General features: G+C 36.9%; 1 protein-coding gene across 2 annotated transcripts in view; it reads right to left on the minus strand.

Moving 5' to 3' along the window:
* The window catches only part of DHX40 (DEAH-box helicase 40), a 50,682-nt gene that overhangs the window by 26,945 nt on the left and 6,868 nt on the right, over positions 1 to 16,869 (minus strand). For both annotated transcript variants that reach the window (XM_006065427.4, XM_006065426.4), the window contains exons 8-11: positions 7,412 to 7,511; positions 5,099 to 5,185; positions 4,777 to 4,959; positions 346 to 426 (exon numbers count right to left, since the gene is read on the minus strand). In XM_006065427.4, coding sequence (XP_006065489.1) covers positions 346 to 426; positions 4,777 to 4,959; positions 5,099 to 5,185; positions 7,412 to 7,511 — 451 coding nt within the window. The remainder of the gene's footprint in view (positions 1 to 345; positions 427 to 4,776; positions 4,960 to 5,098; positions 5,186 to 7,411; positions 7,512 to 16,869) is intronic.

Genomic DNA, 16,869 nt, shown 5'->3' on the forward strand with positions numbered 1-16,869 from the left:
CCCATCACAGTCATGAGAACAAGTACTCTGGCTCGCTTATTATTTTGATGTGCCCAGCACAATGCCTGGCAATGGAAAGGGTGCTCAGAAATTACTTGTTAAATACTGTCAATACTAAAAAAAAAAACAAAAACAGTTTTATGGTATAATTTCAGAATTGTGGTGAGGGAAGACTGAGAACAAATTCTAATTTCAGGGAAAACAATTCATTTCAATTCCATTCCATTCAATTCAAACAAATCACTTTCTAATGATAAAGGGAAGTATTAAGAACCCTTTAAAAATAAAGAGAGAGATGAACATCTATTGTAGTTGGTTTTGTTTTGAGGGTTTTTTCTTCTTTACCTGTCAATAGCATCACACTGGTAAAGTTGTTTAAGAGCTTCCAAAATAAGTCTTTCATTAGGTGGATCCAAATAGGGGAACCTGTGTGTTTAAGTGATACATAAAATGAGACTTCACTCCTTGAACATGGCAAGATTTTATACAGATTTGAAAATTTCTTTTAAAAGGTTTTCCTTCTGTTTTTCAAGTCTTTCTTTTCTCTCTCTTTTTTTTTTAGCATTCTATGATGGTAATCAGCATTCAACAAAGGAGGACATTTTCTCTGAATCACACTCTTCTATTTAATTGAAGAAGCCCTTTTCTTTATTCCCCCTTAGCTGTAATACTCTCACGACTCCTCTCTACTTAACAAAGGTTCTTCATAGCCAATATCATCTATTCTGTTCTGCAATCTGTAATTTTTATTACAATTTTAAAAAACAGTGAAGAATTAACTGAAAGTGGCTAAAAAATTACAAATTATTTAACAGTACCTCAAAAAGGTTTTTGATACAATGATAAGTATCTTCAATTAACTTTACCAATTTGCTTTATTGTCTGTAGGGATATGTATGGACTTAGTTTCTCTTGAACTGTCTCCACACAGATTGCAAACACAATGCCAATTTACCCCTAAATATTTCAGAGCATGTCCCCTGAAAGAAAGGACATTCTCTTACATACCACACTATCATTAAGCAACATAAGACAATTAACAGTATTCACAAAGGTCAGTATGACTATTGAGAGATGCCTCTAGAGCATGGGATCTATTTCACACTTGAAGATAATAATTTCTTCAAATAAGGAAAAAAGTAATATTCACAAAGGACAGCAGAGAGACATATAACCAAGGTGAATATATACCTGCCCACTAGGACAGTAATTACTTATTATCTGCACTGGATTATTTTTTCCACCATTAGTTTTTAGATCCACTCCAATTTCTCACTTTGGAAAATGTCCAAAAGGGGACAAAAGGTCCAATATCTTACACAAAAAAAGTCCATTCCAGGACTGACAGCTCTATTTCAATATAAATAAACAAAAATTTGGTCAACTGTTCTATAGTCAGCTTTCCTACAACTTGTACCAACAAGTCCTGTTATCTGCTAGAACAAGAATTAGCAAGCACTTTCTAAAGGCCAACTGAGTTACAAGGGAAGCCACTTTTTAAAGGCAAGACAGTAAATATTTTAGGTTTTATAGGCCATATGGTCTCTGTCACAACCACTCAACTCTACTGCTAAAGCAAAAGCAGCCATACATAAATGAAAGGGCATGGCTGTGTTCCAATAAAATTTTATTTACAAAAACTATCAATGAGCCTGGACCAGATTTTGTGACCCCAATCCTAGAGCAATACCAAACTAGTCAGCTTCCTCATCTACATAAGAGCCATTTTAGATGTGTTAAAAGGACAATTATTTCTCCCCTTGATTATATCAAGTACCAATTCTGTCAAACTCTTCTTGTATTATCTGGTTTCTAAGAGACCCACCATAAATTTTTTTAGAAACAATCTAGTTTGTCAAACTCCTCATAAAACACAATGACATGTAAAACTGAATTCCAAACGTGGAGTGACCAACACTGAACAGGAATGCTATAATTCCCAATCATGTGGACACTGCAGACTATTAATAATCATAGTTTATGCAGTAGGGTTTTTTAAAATTTTTAAACAGAATAACTGCAAACTCATATTAAGTTTGTGGTGATAACTTCAGATCTTTTCCACACTGAATTTCTTTAATGTGCAATCAAAACATAGGGTTTAAGATATACCCTTTCAGACTTTTACCTTGGTGATTTTTGCCCAAGGTTCTGGCCTATGAGACCATTCTAAATCTTAGTTTTAATCATCTACCTATCAGGTATACAAATTTTTATCAAAAATCTGGAAATCGTTATTTTAATACATTTATTTAATATTTTCATTAAAATTGCTTATCAGGAAAAAGTGAAATTCAGCATACTACCAGTAAAACCCCCATCAAGGCTTGGTGAACAATTAATCAATACTTTCTGGGTTTGGCTATTTGGCAGCTATACCCTAATTCAGCAGTACTGTCATGTTCTTATTCATAAAGACGTCAGATGTAATCTTGTTAAATACTGTGGTGAAAACAAGAGACATCAGGTTATCATTCAATCACTTCTTGTGGTGCATCCATTATGTGAATGGTCCTGTCTTCAAACTGAAAAGGGAATGGTTTGAGGACATATTCTTTGTGATCCATTTTGATTCACATTGATGATTACAAATCAACATTATATTCTCTTAAACCTTTTTCCAATAAACAATGGTAGAATTTGCTAAGAATCAATGTAAAGCTTACTAGGCAGCTATTTCTATAACCTGCTCTTTTCTTAAATGAAAAATTTATTTTTTTTTAGTTTCTCACAATTTTCTGGTAACCTGTTCTGCATAGTTTCTCAGAGATGACCTACAGTACCTCTGACATTATATCAGCAAGTTCTTTTAGTATTGTGGAAATAATGTCTAAAGCCTCAAGATGACCTCATCTATGGTTGTTAGGGTTTCTCTCAGTATTTTCTAATATATACTAGTTGTCATCCCTTCTTTTCTAGACTTGTTCTTTTCAGTTTTAAAATCATTCTTTATTAAAAATGTTTCTTTATTTGTTTATGTTGGCTGTCCTGGGTCTTCGCTGCTGCACTCAGGCTTTTCTCAGTTGCCGCAAGCAGGGCCTACTCTTCGCTATCGTGCTTGGGCTTCTCATCGCAGGGGCTTCTCTTGTAGAGCACAGGCTCTAGGCATGCAAGCTGTAGCTGCGGCTCACAGACTCAGTATTTGGGCTCGCAGGTCCTGCAGTGTGCCAGCCTCGGTAGTTGAGGCGTGTGGCTCAGTAGTCACGGCGCATTGGCTTAGTTGCTCCATGACATGTGCGATCTTCCCTGACCAGGGATTGAACCTGTGTCCCCTGCACTGGCAGGCAGATTCTTATCCACTGTGCAACCCACCAGGAAAGTCCCTAAAATCATCCTTGATGGAGGAGAATGGGGAAGCACAGTAACAACAAAAGCTCCATTTTCTTTTGTCACCTATGAATACTATGCCATCTATTTCAAATTCTGGTTCTCTGTGGTGGGGAGATAGAACATGGTAAATATAATTAACACTGCTGTATGTTATATATGAAAGAATTCTCATCATAAGGAAAAAAACTTTTTTTTCCATTTCTTTAATATTTTATCTGTATGAGATGATGGATGTTCATTAAACTTACTGTAGTAATCATTTCACAATGTATATAAGTCATTATGCTGTATACCTTACATTTACACAGTGCTGTATGTCAATTATATCTCAATAAAACTAGAAGTAAAAAGAAAGAGGGGTGGGGAAAGAAGTCTTTTTCTTTTTTGGTCTCTAACATTTTAAAAATTTTCAGTACTTTCTAAGTCTTAAAACTTAAGATGGAAAAATAATTCAGTGCAGATGACATTGAGCAATTATTGTTTCTAGTTTTCTAATATATATTTATTCTTGGTTATATGCTGCTCTGTTAGCCTTTATAAATACTTTCAATCTGAGTTCATCTGTTTGGTCAATTAGATTTCTTTAAAATGGCCTTTCTCATATGTATCATATACAAAAACAATTTTATATATCTGCTTTCTTCTTTCTAGGATTTTTATTCTCATCTAGAAAATCTCTGATGTTACAATAACTATCCAAAAAAAAAAAAAATCTTAGATGGCTTTCCAAGAGTATATATAACATATCTGGATGTATCTAGTAACTATTTCCCTTATTATGAATTTAAAGAATGCATGAAAAAAAGAAAAGAATGTATGGTCATCTTCTCCCTAGGTTCCTGACACTTCAACATCCCCAGGCAATTAAAAGCAAAATTAAGACAAAGACAATACTCTTCTTTCACTATTTCTTCTACCATAAATTTTATAATGGTAAAATTTCAAGGCCCTACAATATTCTGTCCCATACTAATTATATAGTTCAACATTTAACTAAAATTTAACAGTTGTTCTGTTCTTTGCTTCATATCTCAATCTCATTTCCCCATTAGAATTTAAGCTTAGCGAAAGCAAAACCTACTGAGTATTCCCCTCTCATGGTACTTGGTACCATGCTGGCTGCATAAAAAATGCTAATCCCCCCAAAAATAAAACACAACACTTTCAAAGGGGAATTAAGGTCATTGTATACCTTTCATTACAGAGAAACAGTGGTCACTAAATGATCCAAATAAACACCAGCCTGAAACACTCCATTAAGCCAAGGTTAAAATATGAGCAAGGGATCAAAACCCGGTAAAGCAAGGGAAAGAAACCTTTTATTTGGGTTTAGTTAAACCTTGAAATGGAGTACCATATCTGTCAAATACTTCAAAAAAATTTCAGAGGAAAAAACCTGACTCCCTAACAAATTTTTCTTTTTTTTTTTTCAAATTATCTACATACCTTATTACATCATGTATGGCAAGGCACTTTAAGGTCAGAACTACAGATGTCAAACTAGTTCTCTTAATCTCAGGGATCACATGGTCAGGCATACACTGGTTCCAAAAATCTTTACTATAAATCCGAAAGCATTTTCCTGAGGAAGTCCTGCCAGCTCGGCCACTTCGCTGTAACGCCTCACTCCTTTAGGAAAAAAAACAACAAAAAAGTCCCCAAAATGTTCTGTGATTTTTTTCTAAGTAATTCATTTTCTTTCTCAAAGCAATTAGAAATTATCTAATGAACTGCTCTTTGAACAAAAAGGCTTAACACAGAGACTTACTTTGAAATTGGAACCACCTCTAGGATGTCCAATCCTAACCTGGGGTTGTGATTTAACTGCTTCACAAAGCCACCGTCCACCACATATCTAAAGAGCATGGAAAAAAGTTAAGTTTCTAGAAAATACGGAAAGCCTTGCTAATTTTTAACCACTTTGGATACTTCTTTTCTATCAAACTAACAACTACACAACAACTTTTCAGTTAAGGGTAAAACCTGAAAGTGAAGAAATTGGAACTCTATTGGTTCCACTGCTATTTTGGAAATGTAAAATAGTTCAGCCAATGTGGGAAATGGTTTGGTGGGTCCTCAGAACATTAAACGTAGAATTACAATATGACTCAAACTCTCCATTCCTAGGGATACACTCAGAAGAACTGAAAACAAGTACTCAGCATATTGCATGTGTGTGTGCTCAGGCGTGTCCCACTCTTTGGGACCCTGTGGATTGTAGCCTGCCAGGCTCCTCTGTCCATGGGATTTCCCAAGTAAGAACACTGGGGTGGGTTGCCATTTCCTCCTCCAGGAGATCTTCCCCACCCCGCGATCAAACCCATGTCTCCTGCATTGGCAGGCAAATTCTTTACCACTGAGCCACCTGTGAAGCCCACTCAACAAACACTTGCAGACAGAGAGTCATAGTGCACCATAGGGGCACTATAAGAGCCAAAAGGTAGAAACAGCATATATGTTCATTAACCATTAAGAGATGAAAGGGTGAACAAATTATGGTCTACACATATAACAATGCTATTCAGCTATAAAAAAGCATGAAGTACTGATACATGCTACATCACAGATGAACCTCAAAAAACATGCTGAGTGGAAGAAGCCAGGCACAAAAGATCACATGCTGTGACTCCATTTACATGAAATACCCAACAAAGGGTATTCATTAAGTGGTGGCTGCTAAGGGCTAGGGTGGAGGCATAAATGGGCAACATCTCCTTAAAGTATATAGTTTTATTTGGGGGTGATGAAAAGTTTTAGGACGAGATAGACGTGGTGGTTGCACAACACTGTATATGGAATAAATACTACTTTATTATTCACTTTTCAATGTAAATCTTATGTTGTCCCATAGAAAATAAGGGCCTCCCTAGTGGCTGGCTCAGTGGTAAAGAATCCACCAGCCAATGCAGGAGATGCAGGTTCAGCCCCTGGGTGGGGAAGATCCCCCGGAGAAGGAAATGGCAACTCACTCCAGTATCCTTACCTGGAAAATCCCATGGACAGAGGAGCCTGACGAACTATAGTCCATGGGGTCACAAGAGTCAGACACGCATTTAATGACTAAACAACAACAAATGAAAAACTTGAAAATCAGCTCTAAATCATTCTAACAGGTTCAGAATTAACTCCATTTACTCTTTAACAAGACCACTTTAGGCCAATTAAATGGAGAACAAGTCAGGTAAAAAACTGAGTCAGGAACAGTACTAAGTCTATCATTCACTAAGGGAACATTCTGAAAGACGCTATTTCATGAATATCGCCTTGGCTGGAAACAAAATATTACAAAGATTAATTTACTCAAGAGAATTGCTCACCTAAGCCCTTAGTGAAACCATTATTTTTAAAGTGAAGGAGAGAAGCAGAGGAAATTAAACTTCCTCTTAGATCTGGACGATCATTTTACCCAAAAGAAACATACAGAACCTTTGGGGCAGGTCCAGTCATCCTTTGGCAGAGACAGACTTAGTTAAGGACATAAAATATACTGGGCAAAAGATAAGCATCCAAAAGGAATGTGGCTCAAAGGTCTAAAAGAACTTCTCATTTAGCTATCAGTCTAGATTTAAAATTTCCAAGTGTTTCTCTACAAAATTTCTCAAAAATTTGATGGCATCATTGATTACACTGAAATATAAAGTCCATTTCACAAACAGCCGAAAAGCAAGAAACAGTACCTCCAGATAAATACTTGGGTTTACAAAGCTAACTATATGAAGTGGAGCTGACAGGTCAGAAGAGAATATCAGATCCTCTTAGGTATCCGCTGGTAATGGGAACATAGAAAAACAGGTTTGGCCTCCCACTTAGAGAAATCCTTGAAACATGACACATAATCTTACATTTGGGAAGAGGAAGCTACAAGTTGCCAAGTACAAGTATTTAAAAGTATCAACAGAAATACTATATGCACCTCCTACTCCATTTCCTATTCAGAGAAAACAATAATTACAAAAAACGGTGGGTGATTACAAGTTAAGGAGGTGAGAGGGGAACTGGTGGCGGGCACAGAGACACAAACTGAATATTTTACGATTAGCTAAGTGGCTTCCTTGGCTTTAAAAGGAATTTTAAGTTATACCTGATCCCATCTATTGTCAAAGATGTTGCAGAAATATTGGTGGATATGACACATTTTCTAATCCCAGGTGGAGGTGGCAAAAATATTCTTCTCTGTTGATCTGAAACATATATGAAAAGAAAAGAATAATTCACAACATGCATGTGTCAAACTCAAGTTCTGAAAAACTCATTTCTTTCCATGAGAAGTTGTTTTCTTCACCTCTTTAATTATCTTGAATTAAAAATACAATAGCAAGAACTGCTTTTTTACTCATCTTTTACTATTAAGATATCTAGATCCATGGAACCAGATTACTCTTGCTAAAGTTAACCCTACAGCAGTCCTTTATGTAGGTCATAGCTCCCTTCGAGGCTTTAAAAACTGTGGGCCTCGTCTCCATTAAAAATCACATATGTACACATACTCAAAATTTTTCTAACAATATCAGGATGTTCGGGGGCTCTCTAAAGCCCATCCATGCACTACAGATTAAGAACCTTTCTATGCTTTAAAGACTGATTAACTAAGGTTAATCAGTTTTTACTTTTTCAGACGCTGCTGCTGCTAAGTCATTTCAGTCGTGTCCGACTCTATGCGACCCCTAAGACAGCAGCCCACCAGGCTCCCCCGTCCCTGGGATTCTCCAGGCAAGAATACTGGAGTGGGTTGCCATTTCCTTCTCCTTTTTCAGATGACTCCATCTCTCAACAAGTAACACCATCCTGATTTTCACTACCCACGCATTCTGAAGGGTGGGCCCCAGCAGCAATGCTTAGAGTAACTTTGCTCCTCTGGCCATAGTTTATGGTGCCAAGGATAAACCTCTCTCCAAATGGACCAGTTCTCATTCTCCTTTGAATCTCTTGGAATAAGGTCCAAGAGATGCTCAATTTGATTAGGCCAGTCTCTTGCAAAGAGGAAAAATTAACTTGTAAACCATAGGGAAGTGACTAATATATATAGAGGAAAGCTAGTCTAAAGACAGGAAAGAATGAATGATCTGTAACAGTTCACAAGAGAGTATTTCTGGGTGCCTGGTGATCTCCAAGCCTTAAGAGACATGGTATAAAACAAGTAGAAAGATGGATTTGGCCAGACTTGCCCACCTGCCTGGTTAAGCAGAGAACAGAATAGGAGAGTTACTGTTTGCAAGGAAATGATAACACCATAGTTGAAAGTAGATAAGTGAAAACTGTTAAAAGTCTTAATGCATTCTGAAAATTGTTAAATTCTAAGAGTGAATGGGCAAAAACAGGAAGTAATCATCCGAAAGATGTTTAAAACTGAGGTCAGAAATGATGATACTGACAAAGTCTACAATGCTAGGTTTTCAAATGAGTGGTCATGGTGGGATGAAGGAAAAGGTCACTAAAGCTCAAGGGGTCAAGCAACGGATTTAGTAGATTGTCTGTTTCAGTGATCTCCAAAAATGGAGATCTGGTGACTCCCTGCTCATTCCAGGGAGTACACAAGTCAATCTACTGGCATATGAAAAGAAATTATCAGCATATGTATTTATATTTGTATATATAAATTTGTATTTGTATCTGTATATATATATATTTCAACATATATATTTATACTGAACAGTATATACATATACTGTAAAAAGAAAAAAAATTTTAATGCATGGTTGCATTTGATTTCCACAAGATATACCCACATTCATGTAGAAAAATTTTTCTACTTGAGCAACCTCAAGTTGTTCTCTCCTCAGCAGCCAAGGAAATCTTAACCAAACCTATTTTTAAATAAAGTACAAAACATGTTTCCAAATAAAACCTTATAAAGATCTAGGTATTCCCAGTATATAAAACAGACCAAAGTTGAACTCTCACAAAGGAGAAAAGGAATGACGCAGACAAGCACAGTTTTAAAATCATGTACTAGGCCAACCATCTCATTTTATAGATGAGAAAACTAAAGCCCAGAGAGGTCAAGTGGCTTGCCCAAGATTCACATATAGACAGGCAAGTTTAAAACCAAGTCAACCATTACTGCTCTTCTACATCATCCTGAAATTAACTTAAGTAAAAAAAAAAAAAGTGCTAGAAAGGCAACTCACACATAAGTGATAAAAATGATTTTTTAGGTGTTTCTTAGATTTAGGTAGCTCATTTCTTCCAGATACTTCAAATGAGTCATACACTACCCGGTATTTCACATTATATGTTTACACATTTATCTGCTGTCTATTCTACTACAATGTAGCTCTGTAAGAACAAGGACTTTCTCTTATTCAAGACATACCACTCCCCTCCCACCCCAGTACCTAAAATGCCTGGACCATAGAAAGTGCTCAATAAAGTTCAATGAATTGATAAATTTTTTAAAATGCATGGTATAAATAACAGAGATCCTTCTACTTTTAAAATTCCACATTACTGTAAAAGTTTACATAAATTAGAAATGTCCATTCTGAACATATTTATGATCAACTCTGTTTTTCAATTAATTCATTTCTAAAAGTACCCAATTTTCATCTTCAATTCAAGCAAGATTTCAGTTTATCACTGTTCACTAGTCAATTAAAAAGTCCTTAACCTGCTATTTTGACAAGACTCACGTTTGTTTCACATTTACATTTCACCCATATACTTTAACACCATATTCCACAAGTATAAACATATGCCAATTTTATGTCTCTTTGTAAAGGTTCAGGGGAAAAGTTAAATACATATATCCTAAAGCACATTCTCAGTTTCCACAAAGAAAAGGCGAAACAATACTTTCACTGCGTGCGAGCTGAGTTCCTCAGTCGTGTCTCACTCTTTGCAACCCCATGGACTGTAGCCCACCAGACTCCTCTGTCCATATAATTTTCCAGGCAAGAACACTGGAATGGGTTGCCATGCCCTCCCTCCAGGGGATCTTCCCGACCCAGGGATCAAACCTGCATCTCTTGCACCGGCTCTTTACCACGTCTCCTCCACCAGGCTATTCACCACTGAGTCACCAGGTAAGCCCACCTAATAAGGTACCAGGATGTAAATTAACAGGCGAGCAGGGAGGACTGGCAAAAAGGCAGAAAGATGTTCCAAAATCTACCAAGAAATAAAGACACTGAGGCTAGACCACTTAACACTCTTAACATTCCTAAGATACATGTATGTTCCAAATTATATGTTAAGGCCAACTGAAACATCCTCATAAAATTTGTTTCAAATTGTTCCTAAAGCAGAAACATGTTTGAAAGAGAATGTGTGTGTGTGTGTGTGTGTGAGAGAGAGAGAGAGAGAGAGAGAGATAAGAGAGAGAGGAAATGTGTATAAAAGGAACACAGAGCTATAAACAGAAACTGTTAATCAAAGGGGGAAAAAATGATTCTGGAACAAAATAAAAGTAGTACAACACTGTTCAGCTCAAACTCTACCCCCACTGGAAGTCATTTTTGGGTGCATCAAAAATATCTTGAGAATCCTCACTAACACAGCTGAAAATCAAATTTCTGACACAGAGAAATGGCTTGAGATAATCAGTAAATGCAGTTGAAAAGATAAAGTAACTGGAAGGAAGCTAAAATATATAGAAGCGAGGCAATCCAACCTAACAATTAAAACTGCAGATCAAAAGGGCAACCAATGTATCGTGTTTGTGGGGTAGTTACACAGATACGTGTGCGTGTGTACTCAATTGCTAAGTCATGTCTGACTCTCTGCAACCCCACTGGCTGCAGCCACCAGACTCCTCTGTCCATGGGATTTTCCAGGCAGAAGCACTTGAGTAGGTTGCCATTTTCTCCTCCAGGGGAGCTTCCCAAACCAGGGATTGAACCCACATCTCCTGCATGTTTTGCACTGGCAGGTGGATTCTTTACCACTGAGCCACTCAGGAAGCCCCTACACAGATATGTACATTTCTCAAAACTCATGAAACTGTATACTTAAAACAGGCATAGTTTATTGTATGAAAAGTATACCTCAATAAAGTTGATTTTTTTTAAAAGCACATAAAATTCCAGGAAATTTTTACTATAAAACACTCAACACCAAAAAATATTCTAAATGAAACTATTGAACTTTAAGGATAAAAATAGGAAATTTCAAGCAATCAGACAGATAAAACAAATCACTTACAAGGAGGGGAAAAAAAATCAGGTTGGCCTCAGACTTCTCCGCAGCAACATTCAATGCCAGAAGACAACTGGACAACGTCTACCAAGTTCTAAGGAAAAGAAAGTGTAACCCAAGAACATAAAACCCAGCCAAGATGTAGCTCAAGTATAAAGGCGAAAGCCTGACATTCTTAAACAAAAGAACTACAAAAAAAACAAAAACACCCAGAATGCCTTCTATTAAAAAAAAAAAAAAGGTTAAAATCTACCCAATCTAAAATTAATCGAAAGTAGTTTAGGAATGGAAAAATCATGGTAAAAGGATTGATGATAAACACTGAATACATCTGAACAATGTAAAAATAACTGACAAAAATCAGAAGGGGAGGATATAGAAGAATATAAGTACTTAAGTCTTCATCTTTCAAATCAGGCAATAGATAAGATCTCCAATCAAATATTGTCTAATTTTAGCATATGTGCTGCCAAAGTAAGCACCAAATATAGTCTAGAAGGAAGATATTAACTTCAGCTTAATATTTTCATTTTTTTAAACTTAGAGCAATCTTTATTATAAAATATTATCTCATGGTAAAGATTTACTTGAAGTTAAAAGTTAACAATTCCTTCAAGTAAATTCAAGTAAAATTACTTCCTAAAAAAGCAACTAATAGTATAATCTCACTCTTGAAAAGGTATTTCTTTCAGCCTACCTACTTACTTATCCTTCTATATGTACACACGCGCACACACACACACACACACACACATACACAGAGATCTGAAGAATGTTTTTTCTAATGTTAAAGATGGTTATTTCTGGATGGAGTTTGAGGTGATTTCTTTAAGTTTACCTTTGTAATTTTGTACACTGCTTGAATTCGTTATAATGAAACTGTACCATTTTCCCTCAATTGAGTAATTTTTCTTTAAAGAGAGACACCATCTAGGTTAATTCTGCATAGTGGAAAAGGCATTTTTTGGTACTTTTCTGTACTTTTAAAACTTCTACAAAGGGCAGAAAAGAAAAACAAAGGAGCATATGTAAAATCAATCCATTTTTCTTTTAAAAAATGTAAACAATAAAACATATCTAAATGTATAAATAAAAAGGTCAGAACAATATACCTCAAAATATTAATAGTGATTATCACTTAATCATGTTGGTGGCATCTAAGTTTAATTATTTTTCTTACTGTGATGATTTTATTGTTTTAAAAAAGTATGTATTTCTTTCTAAGATAAGAAAATTTTTCATTTGGGGAGAAAACACATAGACTAAAAGCTTTTATGTGAAACTCACTAGCCTTATTCCCCCACATCTTTAATCTTAACATTTAAGGAAACTATCCTAGACACTTGGTACTGGACATATTGAAAGTAGTATCTTTGTTTTGTAAGCAGAAGAGAAAAAACTATTTTTGGATGTATGCAATAATCTAAATGAGTAGTTTCTCCTCTTTTAAAATGTTGTACACCACCCCAAGGTAAAACTCCTCTCCTTTTCTTCATCTATTGTGGAAACACATGTACTGTTAGACCCTCCACTACTGAATAAATAACCAGTAATCAAATTTAGATTCACCATGTGACCTCAGGAACATCACTTAGCCTCTATCTGTAAAAAATAAAGAAATCTGGTTATGGATACATATTCATATATATATAGGTATATGTGCATTTTTCTAGAAAAACAGCCATGGCTTTCATTACTTAAAAAAAAATCTAAGATTCCCACCCTCCACAAAAGGCTTCTGCACTGAATTAGAGAATTACTTCAGTGCTAAAAATGCCTAATTCAATGCAAATAATTGTCACTTATGAAGCAACAAGTATATTTCAGTTCATAAATTTTGTAGGGGTTTAGCTTTCCCTAAATGCACAACAAACATGAAGGAATGTAAGACCTGAACAAAAAGGAGGAAGTAAGAAGACAAAAGGTTTGAGAGAAACAAGAATAAGGTTCTTACTCTTGAGTTTGGTATAAGACATTAGTATAACAATATCAAGCAGAAAGAGAAAAACCTGGAACTCTAAAACATTTAGTTAGAACTTTCTCAACACACAGTACTTGTCCTCAGGAAGTCCAGTCTCACAGGGGATGAAACAACCGTAACACACGTCAAACGTGTTAAATGCCACCAGAGGCACAGTGAAGCACAGAGAGGGTCAAACAAAGAAGAGAGAAAAGCCAGCTGTGAGGAGGGACAGCACGAAGGGTTTTCATGGAGTTGGTTGCACTTGTGAAACAAAATAGCAGAATTTCGAACAGTGAGGGGGGAGAGTAAAAGGGAAAGGAGTTCAAGTTCAGGAAGGAGCAAACACAGAATCACAAAAACGCTGCCAGAGGAAAAGAAATCAAAAATAGCTATTACATTTTGAGCCTGAATGAACATCACAAGGGTGGGGGTCAGGGAGGGTTCAGCCCGGTGAGCAGGGGGTCCTATGACCTGGTAGTAGTAGGAACACCTTAGCACCTCTTCACAGTTGACAGATGAGAATTTTTTATGTCAAGCAGCAAGATATTTAAAAATGTCTCTTTAAAATAGCCACACTCACAGCTAGCTCAGAAGTTAAGAGCAAATATAAAATATCTACCTCATAATGTCTACCTCATCACTAAACTGACCGAACCCCCTCACTCCAGGCTATAGGTAGGAAACCCTTCTTCCCTTCCTCACTCCCAAATGCAAGCTTTCTGTTCCTCAAGCTAATAGGAAATAAAAGAAATAACACTGTATTAAGGTCTCTCCCCACAACCCAAAGTAGCAAAAGCAACAAAACTAAGTGCTATACTGTATTTACCAGGCTTATAAAGAAAGCCTTAGATCCCAGGAATGCTACTGTCTCTCTGCTTCATCAAACTCCATCTCACCCATTACTCAGTACCTCATCAGCTCCATCTGAATGCCTCTTTGCACTGTCATAAACTGCTACAATAAATATGGTTATGATCATAATGGATCACCAGTAGCTCACCTTACAGTGCCCCTGGAACCAGAAGGGGAATAAATAAACAAAACGCTTCAGTAATGGCTCTACTCAAACCCAATTTCTCATCCTTACCATTTACCTATATACACCAACTGGAATCAACAGTGCCAGGAGAAATATCAATAACCTCAGATACGCAGATGACACCACCCTTATGGCAGAGAGCAAAGAAGAACTAAAGAGCCTCTTGATGAAAGTGAAAGGAAAGTGAAAAAGTTGGCTTAAAACTCAACATTCAGAAAACTAACATCATGGCATCTGGTCCCATCACTTCCTGGCAAATAGATGGGGAAACAGTGCAAACAGACTTTATTTTTTGGGGGCTCCAAAATCACTGCAGATGGTCAGTGCAGCCATGAAATTAAAAAACGCTTGCTCCTTGGAAGAAAGGGTATGACCAACCTAGACAGCATATTAAAAAGTAGAGACATTACTTTACCAACAAAGGTCCGTCTAGTCAAAGCTATGGTTTTTCCAGTGGTCATGTATGGATGTGAGAGTTGGACTATAAAGAAAGCTGAGCACTGAAGAATGGATGCTTTTGAACTGTGGTGTTGGAGAAGACTCTTGAGAGTCCCTTGGGCTGCAAGGAGATCCAACCAGTCACTGATTTTCTAAAGGAAATCAGTCTTGAACGTTCATTGGAAGGACAGATGCTGAAGCTCCAATACTTTGGCCACCTCATGCGAAGAGCTGACTCATTGGAAAAGACTCTGATGCTGGGAGGGATTGGGGGCAGGAGGAGAAGGGGAGGACAGAGGATGAGACGGCTGGATGGCATCACTGACTCAATGGACATGAGTTTGGGTAAACTCCAGGAGTTGCTGATGGACAGGGAGGCCTGGCGTGCTGTGATTCATGGGGTCGCAAAGAGTCGGACACGACTGAGCGACTGAACTGAACTGAACAGTCCTATGAGAATAAAATAGACGAAGGTATTGCTTGGCACCTGATAAGAAGAACTGACTCACTGGAAAAGACCCTGATGCTGAGGAAGACTGAAGGCAGGAGGTGAAGGGGACAACGTGTCAGTTGGATGGCATCACCGACACAATGGACATGAGCTTGAGTGAACTGCGGGAGTTGGTGATGAAGCCACGGAAGCCTGGTGTGCCGCAGTCCATGGGGTCGCAGAGTCGGACACGACTGAGAAACTGAAGTGAACTGATATACACCAACAAAGAAAATCACATACACTGATATTTAAGGCTGAAAGCTGGCTAAAGTCATATTGGAAGGAAAATGAACGGCAAGTTATTAAGCTGGCATTTTAATTCAGTTGACAACAGGAAATGACTGGAGGTACTGAATAGGAGACCGACACAATCAGAGCTATGCTTTTGGAAGATTATATTTACCACAGCAGATAGGATGGCAAATTAAATCAGGGAAAATCAGTTAGCTGGATATGTTAACAACCGAGGAAAGCAAACTGAGGATCCCAATTCTAATGACAATGAGGGAAAAAAAAGATGAAAAACGAAGGCTCTGGAGAAGATAAAGGCAAACCAGAAAGCCCCTTGAGACCCAGGAGGCCTAGAGTGCCAGAGACTGAACTACAGACAGCTTTCAGGAGTCGTCACAAAGAAGTGACAGGTGAATCCTAGAAGCCAACCTCTCTAAAACAGAGAATTCTAAGAAAATAGCAAGCTAAGGAAGAAACCTTAGAAAATAGTCATATTCAGAGGGGAACAAAGGCCAGGGAGAGTGGTAAGGCAACAGCCTTATGGAAATAGTGGTCAGAAGAACCAAATAACTATCCTACACAACAGCATTTAAGGAGACTTATTATTAACCCAAAATCAAAATACAAACTAATAGAAAAATGCCATGAGATTTGAGGAACAGGTCACTAGCAAGCTTTAATAGTATAAAAACTGAATTTCAGGAAGATAAACAAGAAGCAATGGCAGATAAAGAACTATTATTTTCAATGAGGCAGTAAGATGGAAAGAATGAACTTTATATGGAAGTATGTATGTATTAACAATTAACACAAAGCAACTATAGCAGGTTTTGAATTACCTTATCAGTTACAAAGTAAATTATAAAAGAATTAGTAGATAGAATCTCCAAAATAAATGAGAACCTTAAATACCTAACAAAGACCCTAAGAATTCCCTTGAAGATGTAACAATTTAAAATAGATGTCAATGTTGAGTGTGTGGGCCCAATACCATCATCACAAAAGGAATTTCTAAAACGGCATGTCTACGGTTATTTACCAACACATACGTTTCTGAACTGTTTTTGTTAATATACGGGTAAGAACCACCTACTCAACAAAAACAAAACTACACATAAAATATAAAAACATTCAATTGCTTTTTTGCATTACATAAATGCTAATCCCAGTGAAAGTCTAAATAGGAGACTACAGGTTAACTTCCCTTTCGTGTTACAAGTCAAATCCCATAATACAATAGTT

Source organism: Bubalus bubalis, chromosome 3, assembly GCF_019923935.1.
Source record: "Bubalus bubalis isolate 160015118507 breed Murrah chromosome 3, NDDB_SH_1, whole genome shotgun sequence".
NCBI classification, from domain to species: Eukaryota; Metazoa; Chordata; class Mammalia; order Artiodactyla; family Bovidae; genus Bubalus; species Bubalus bubalis.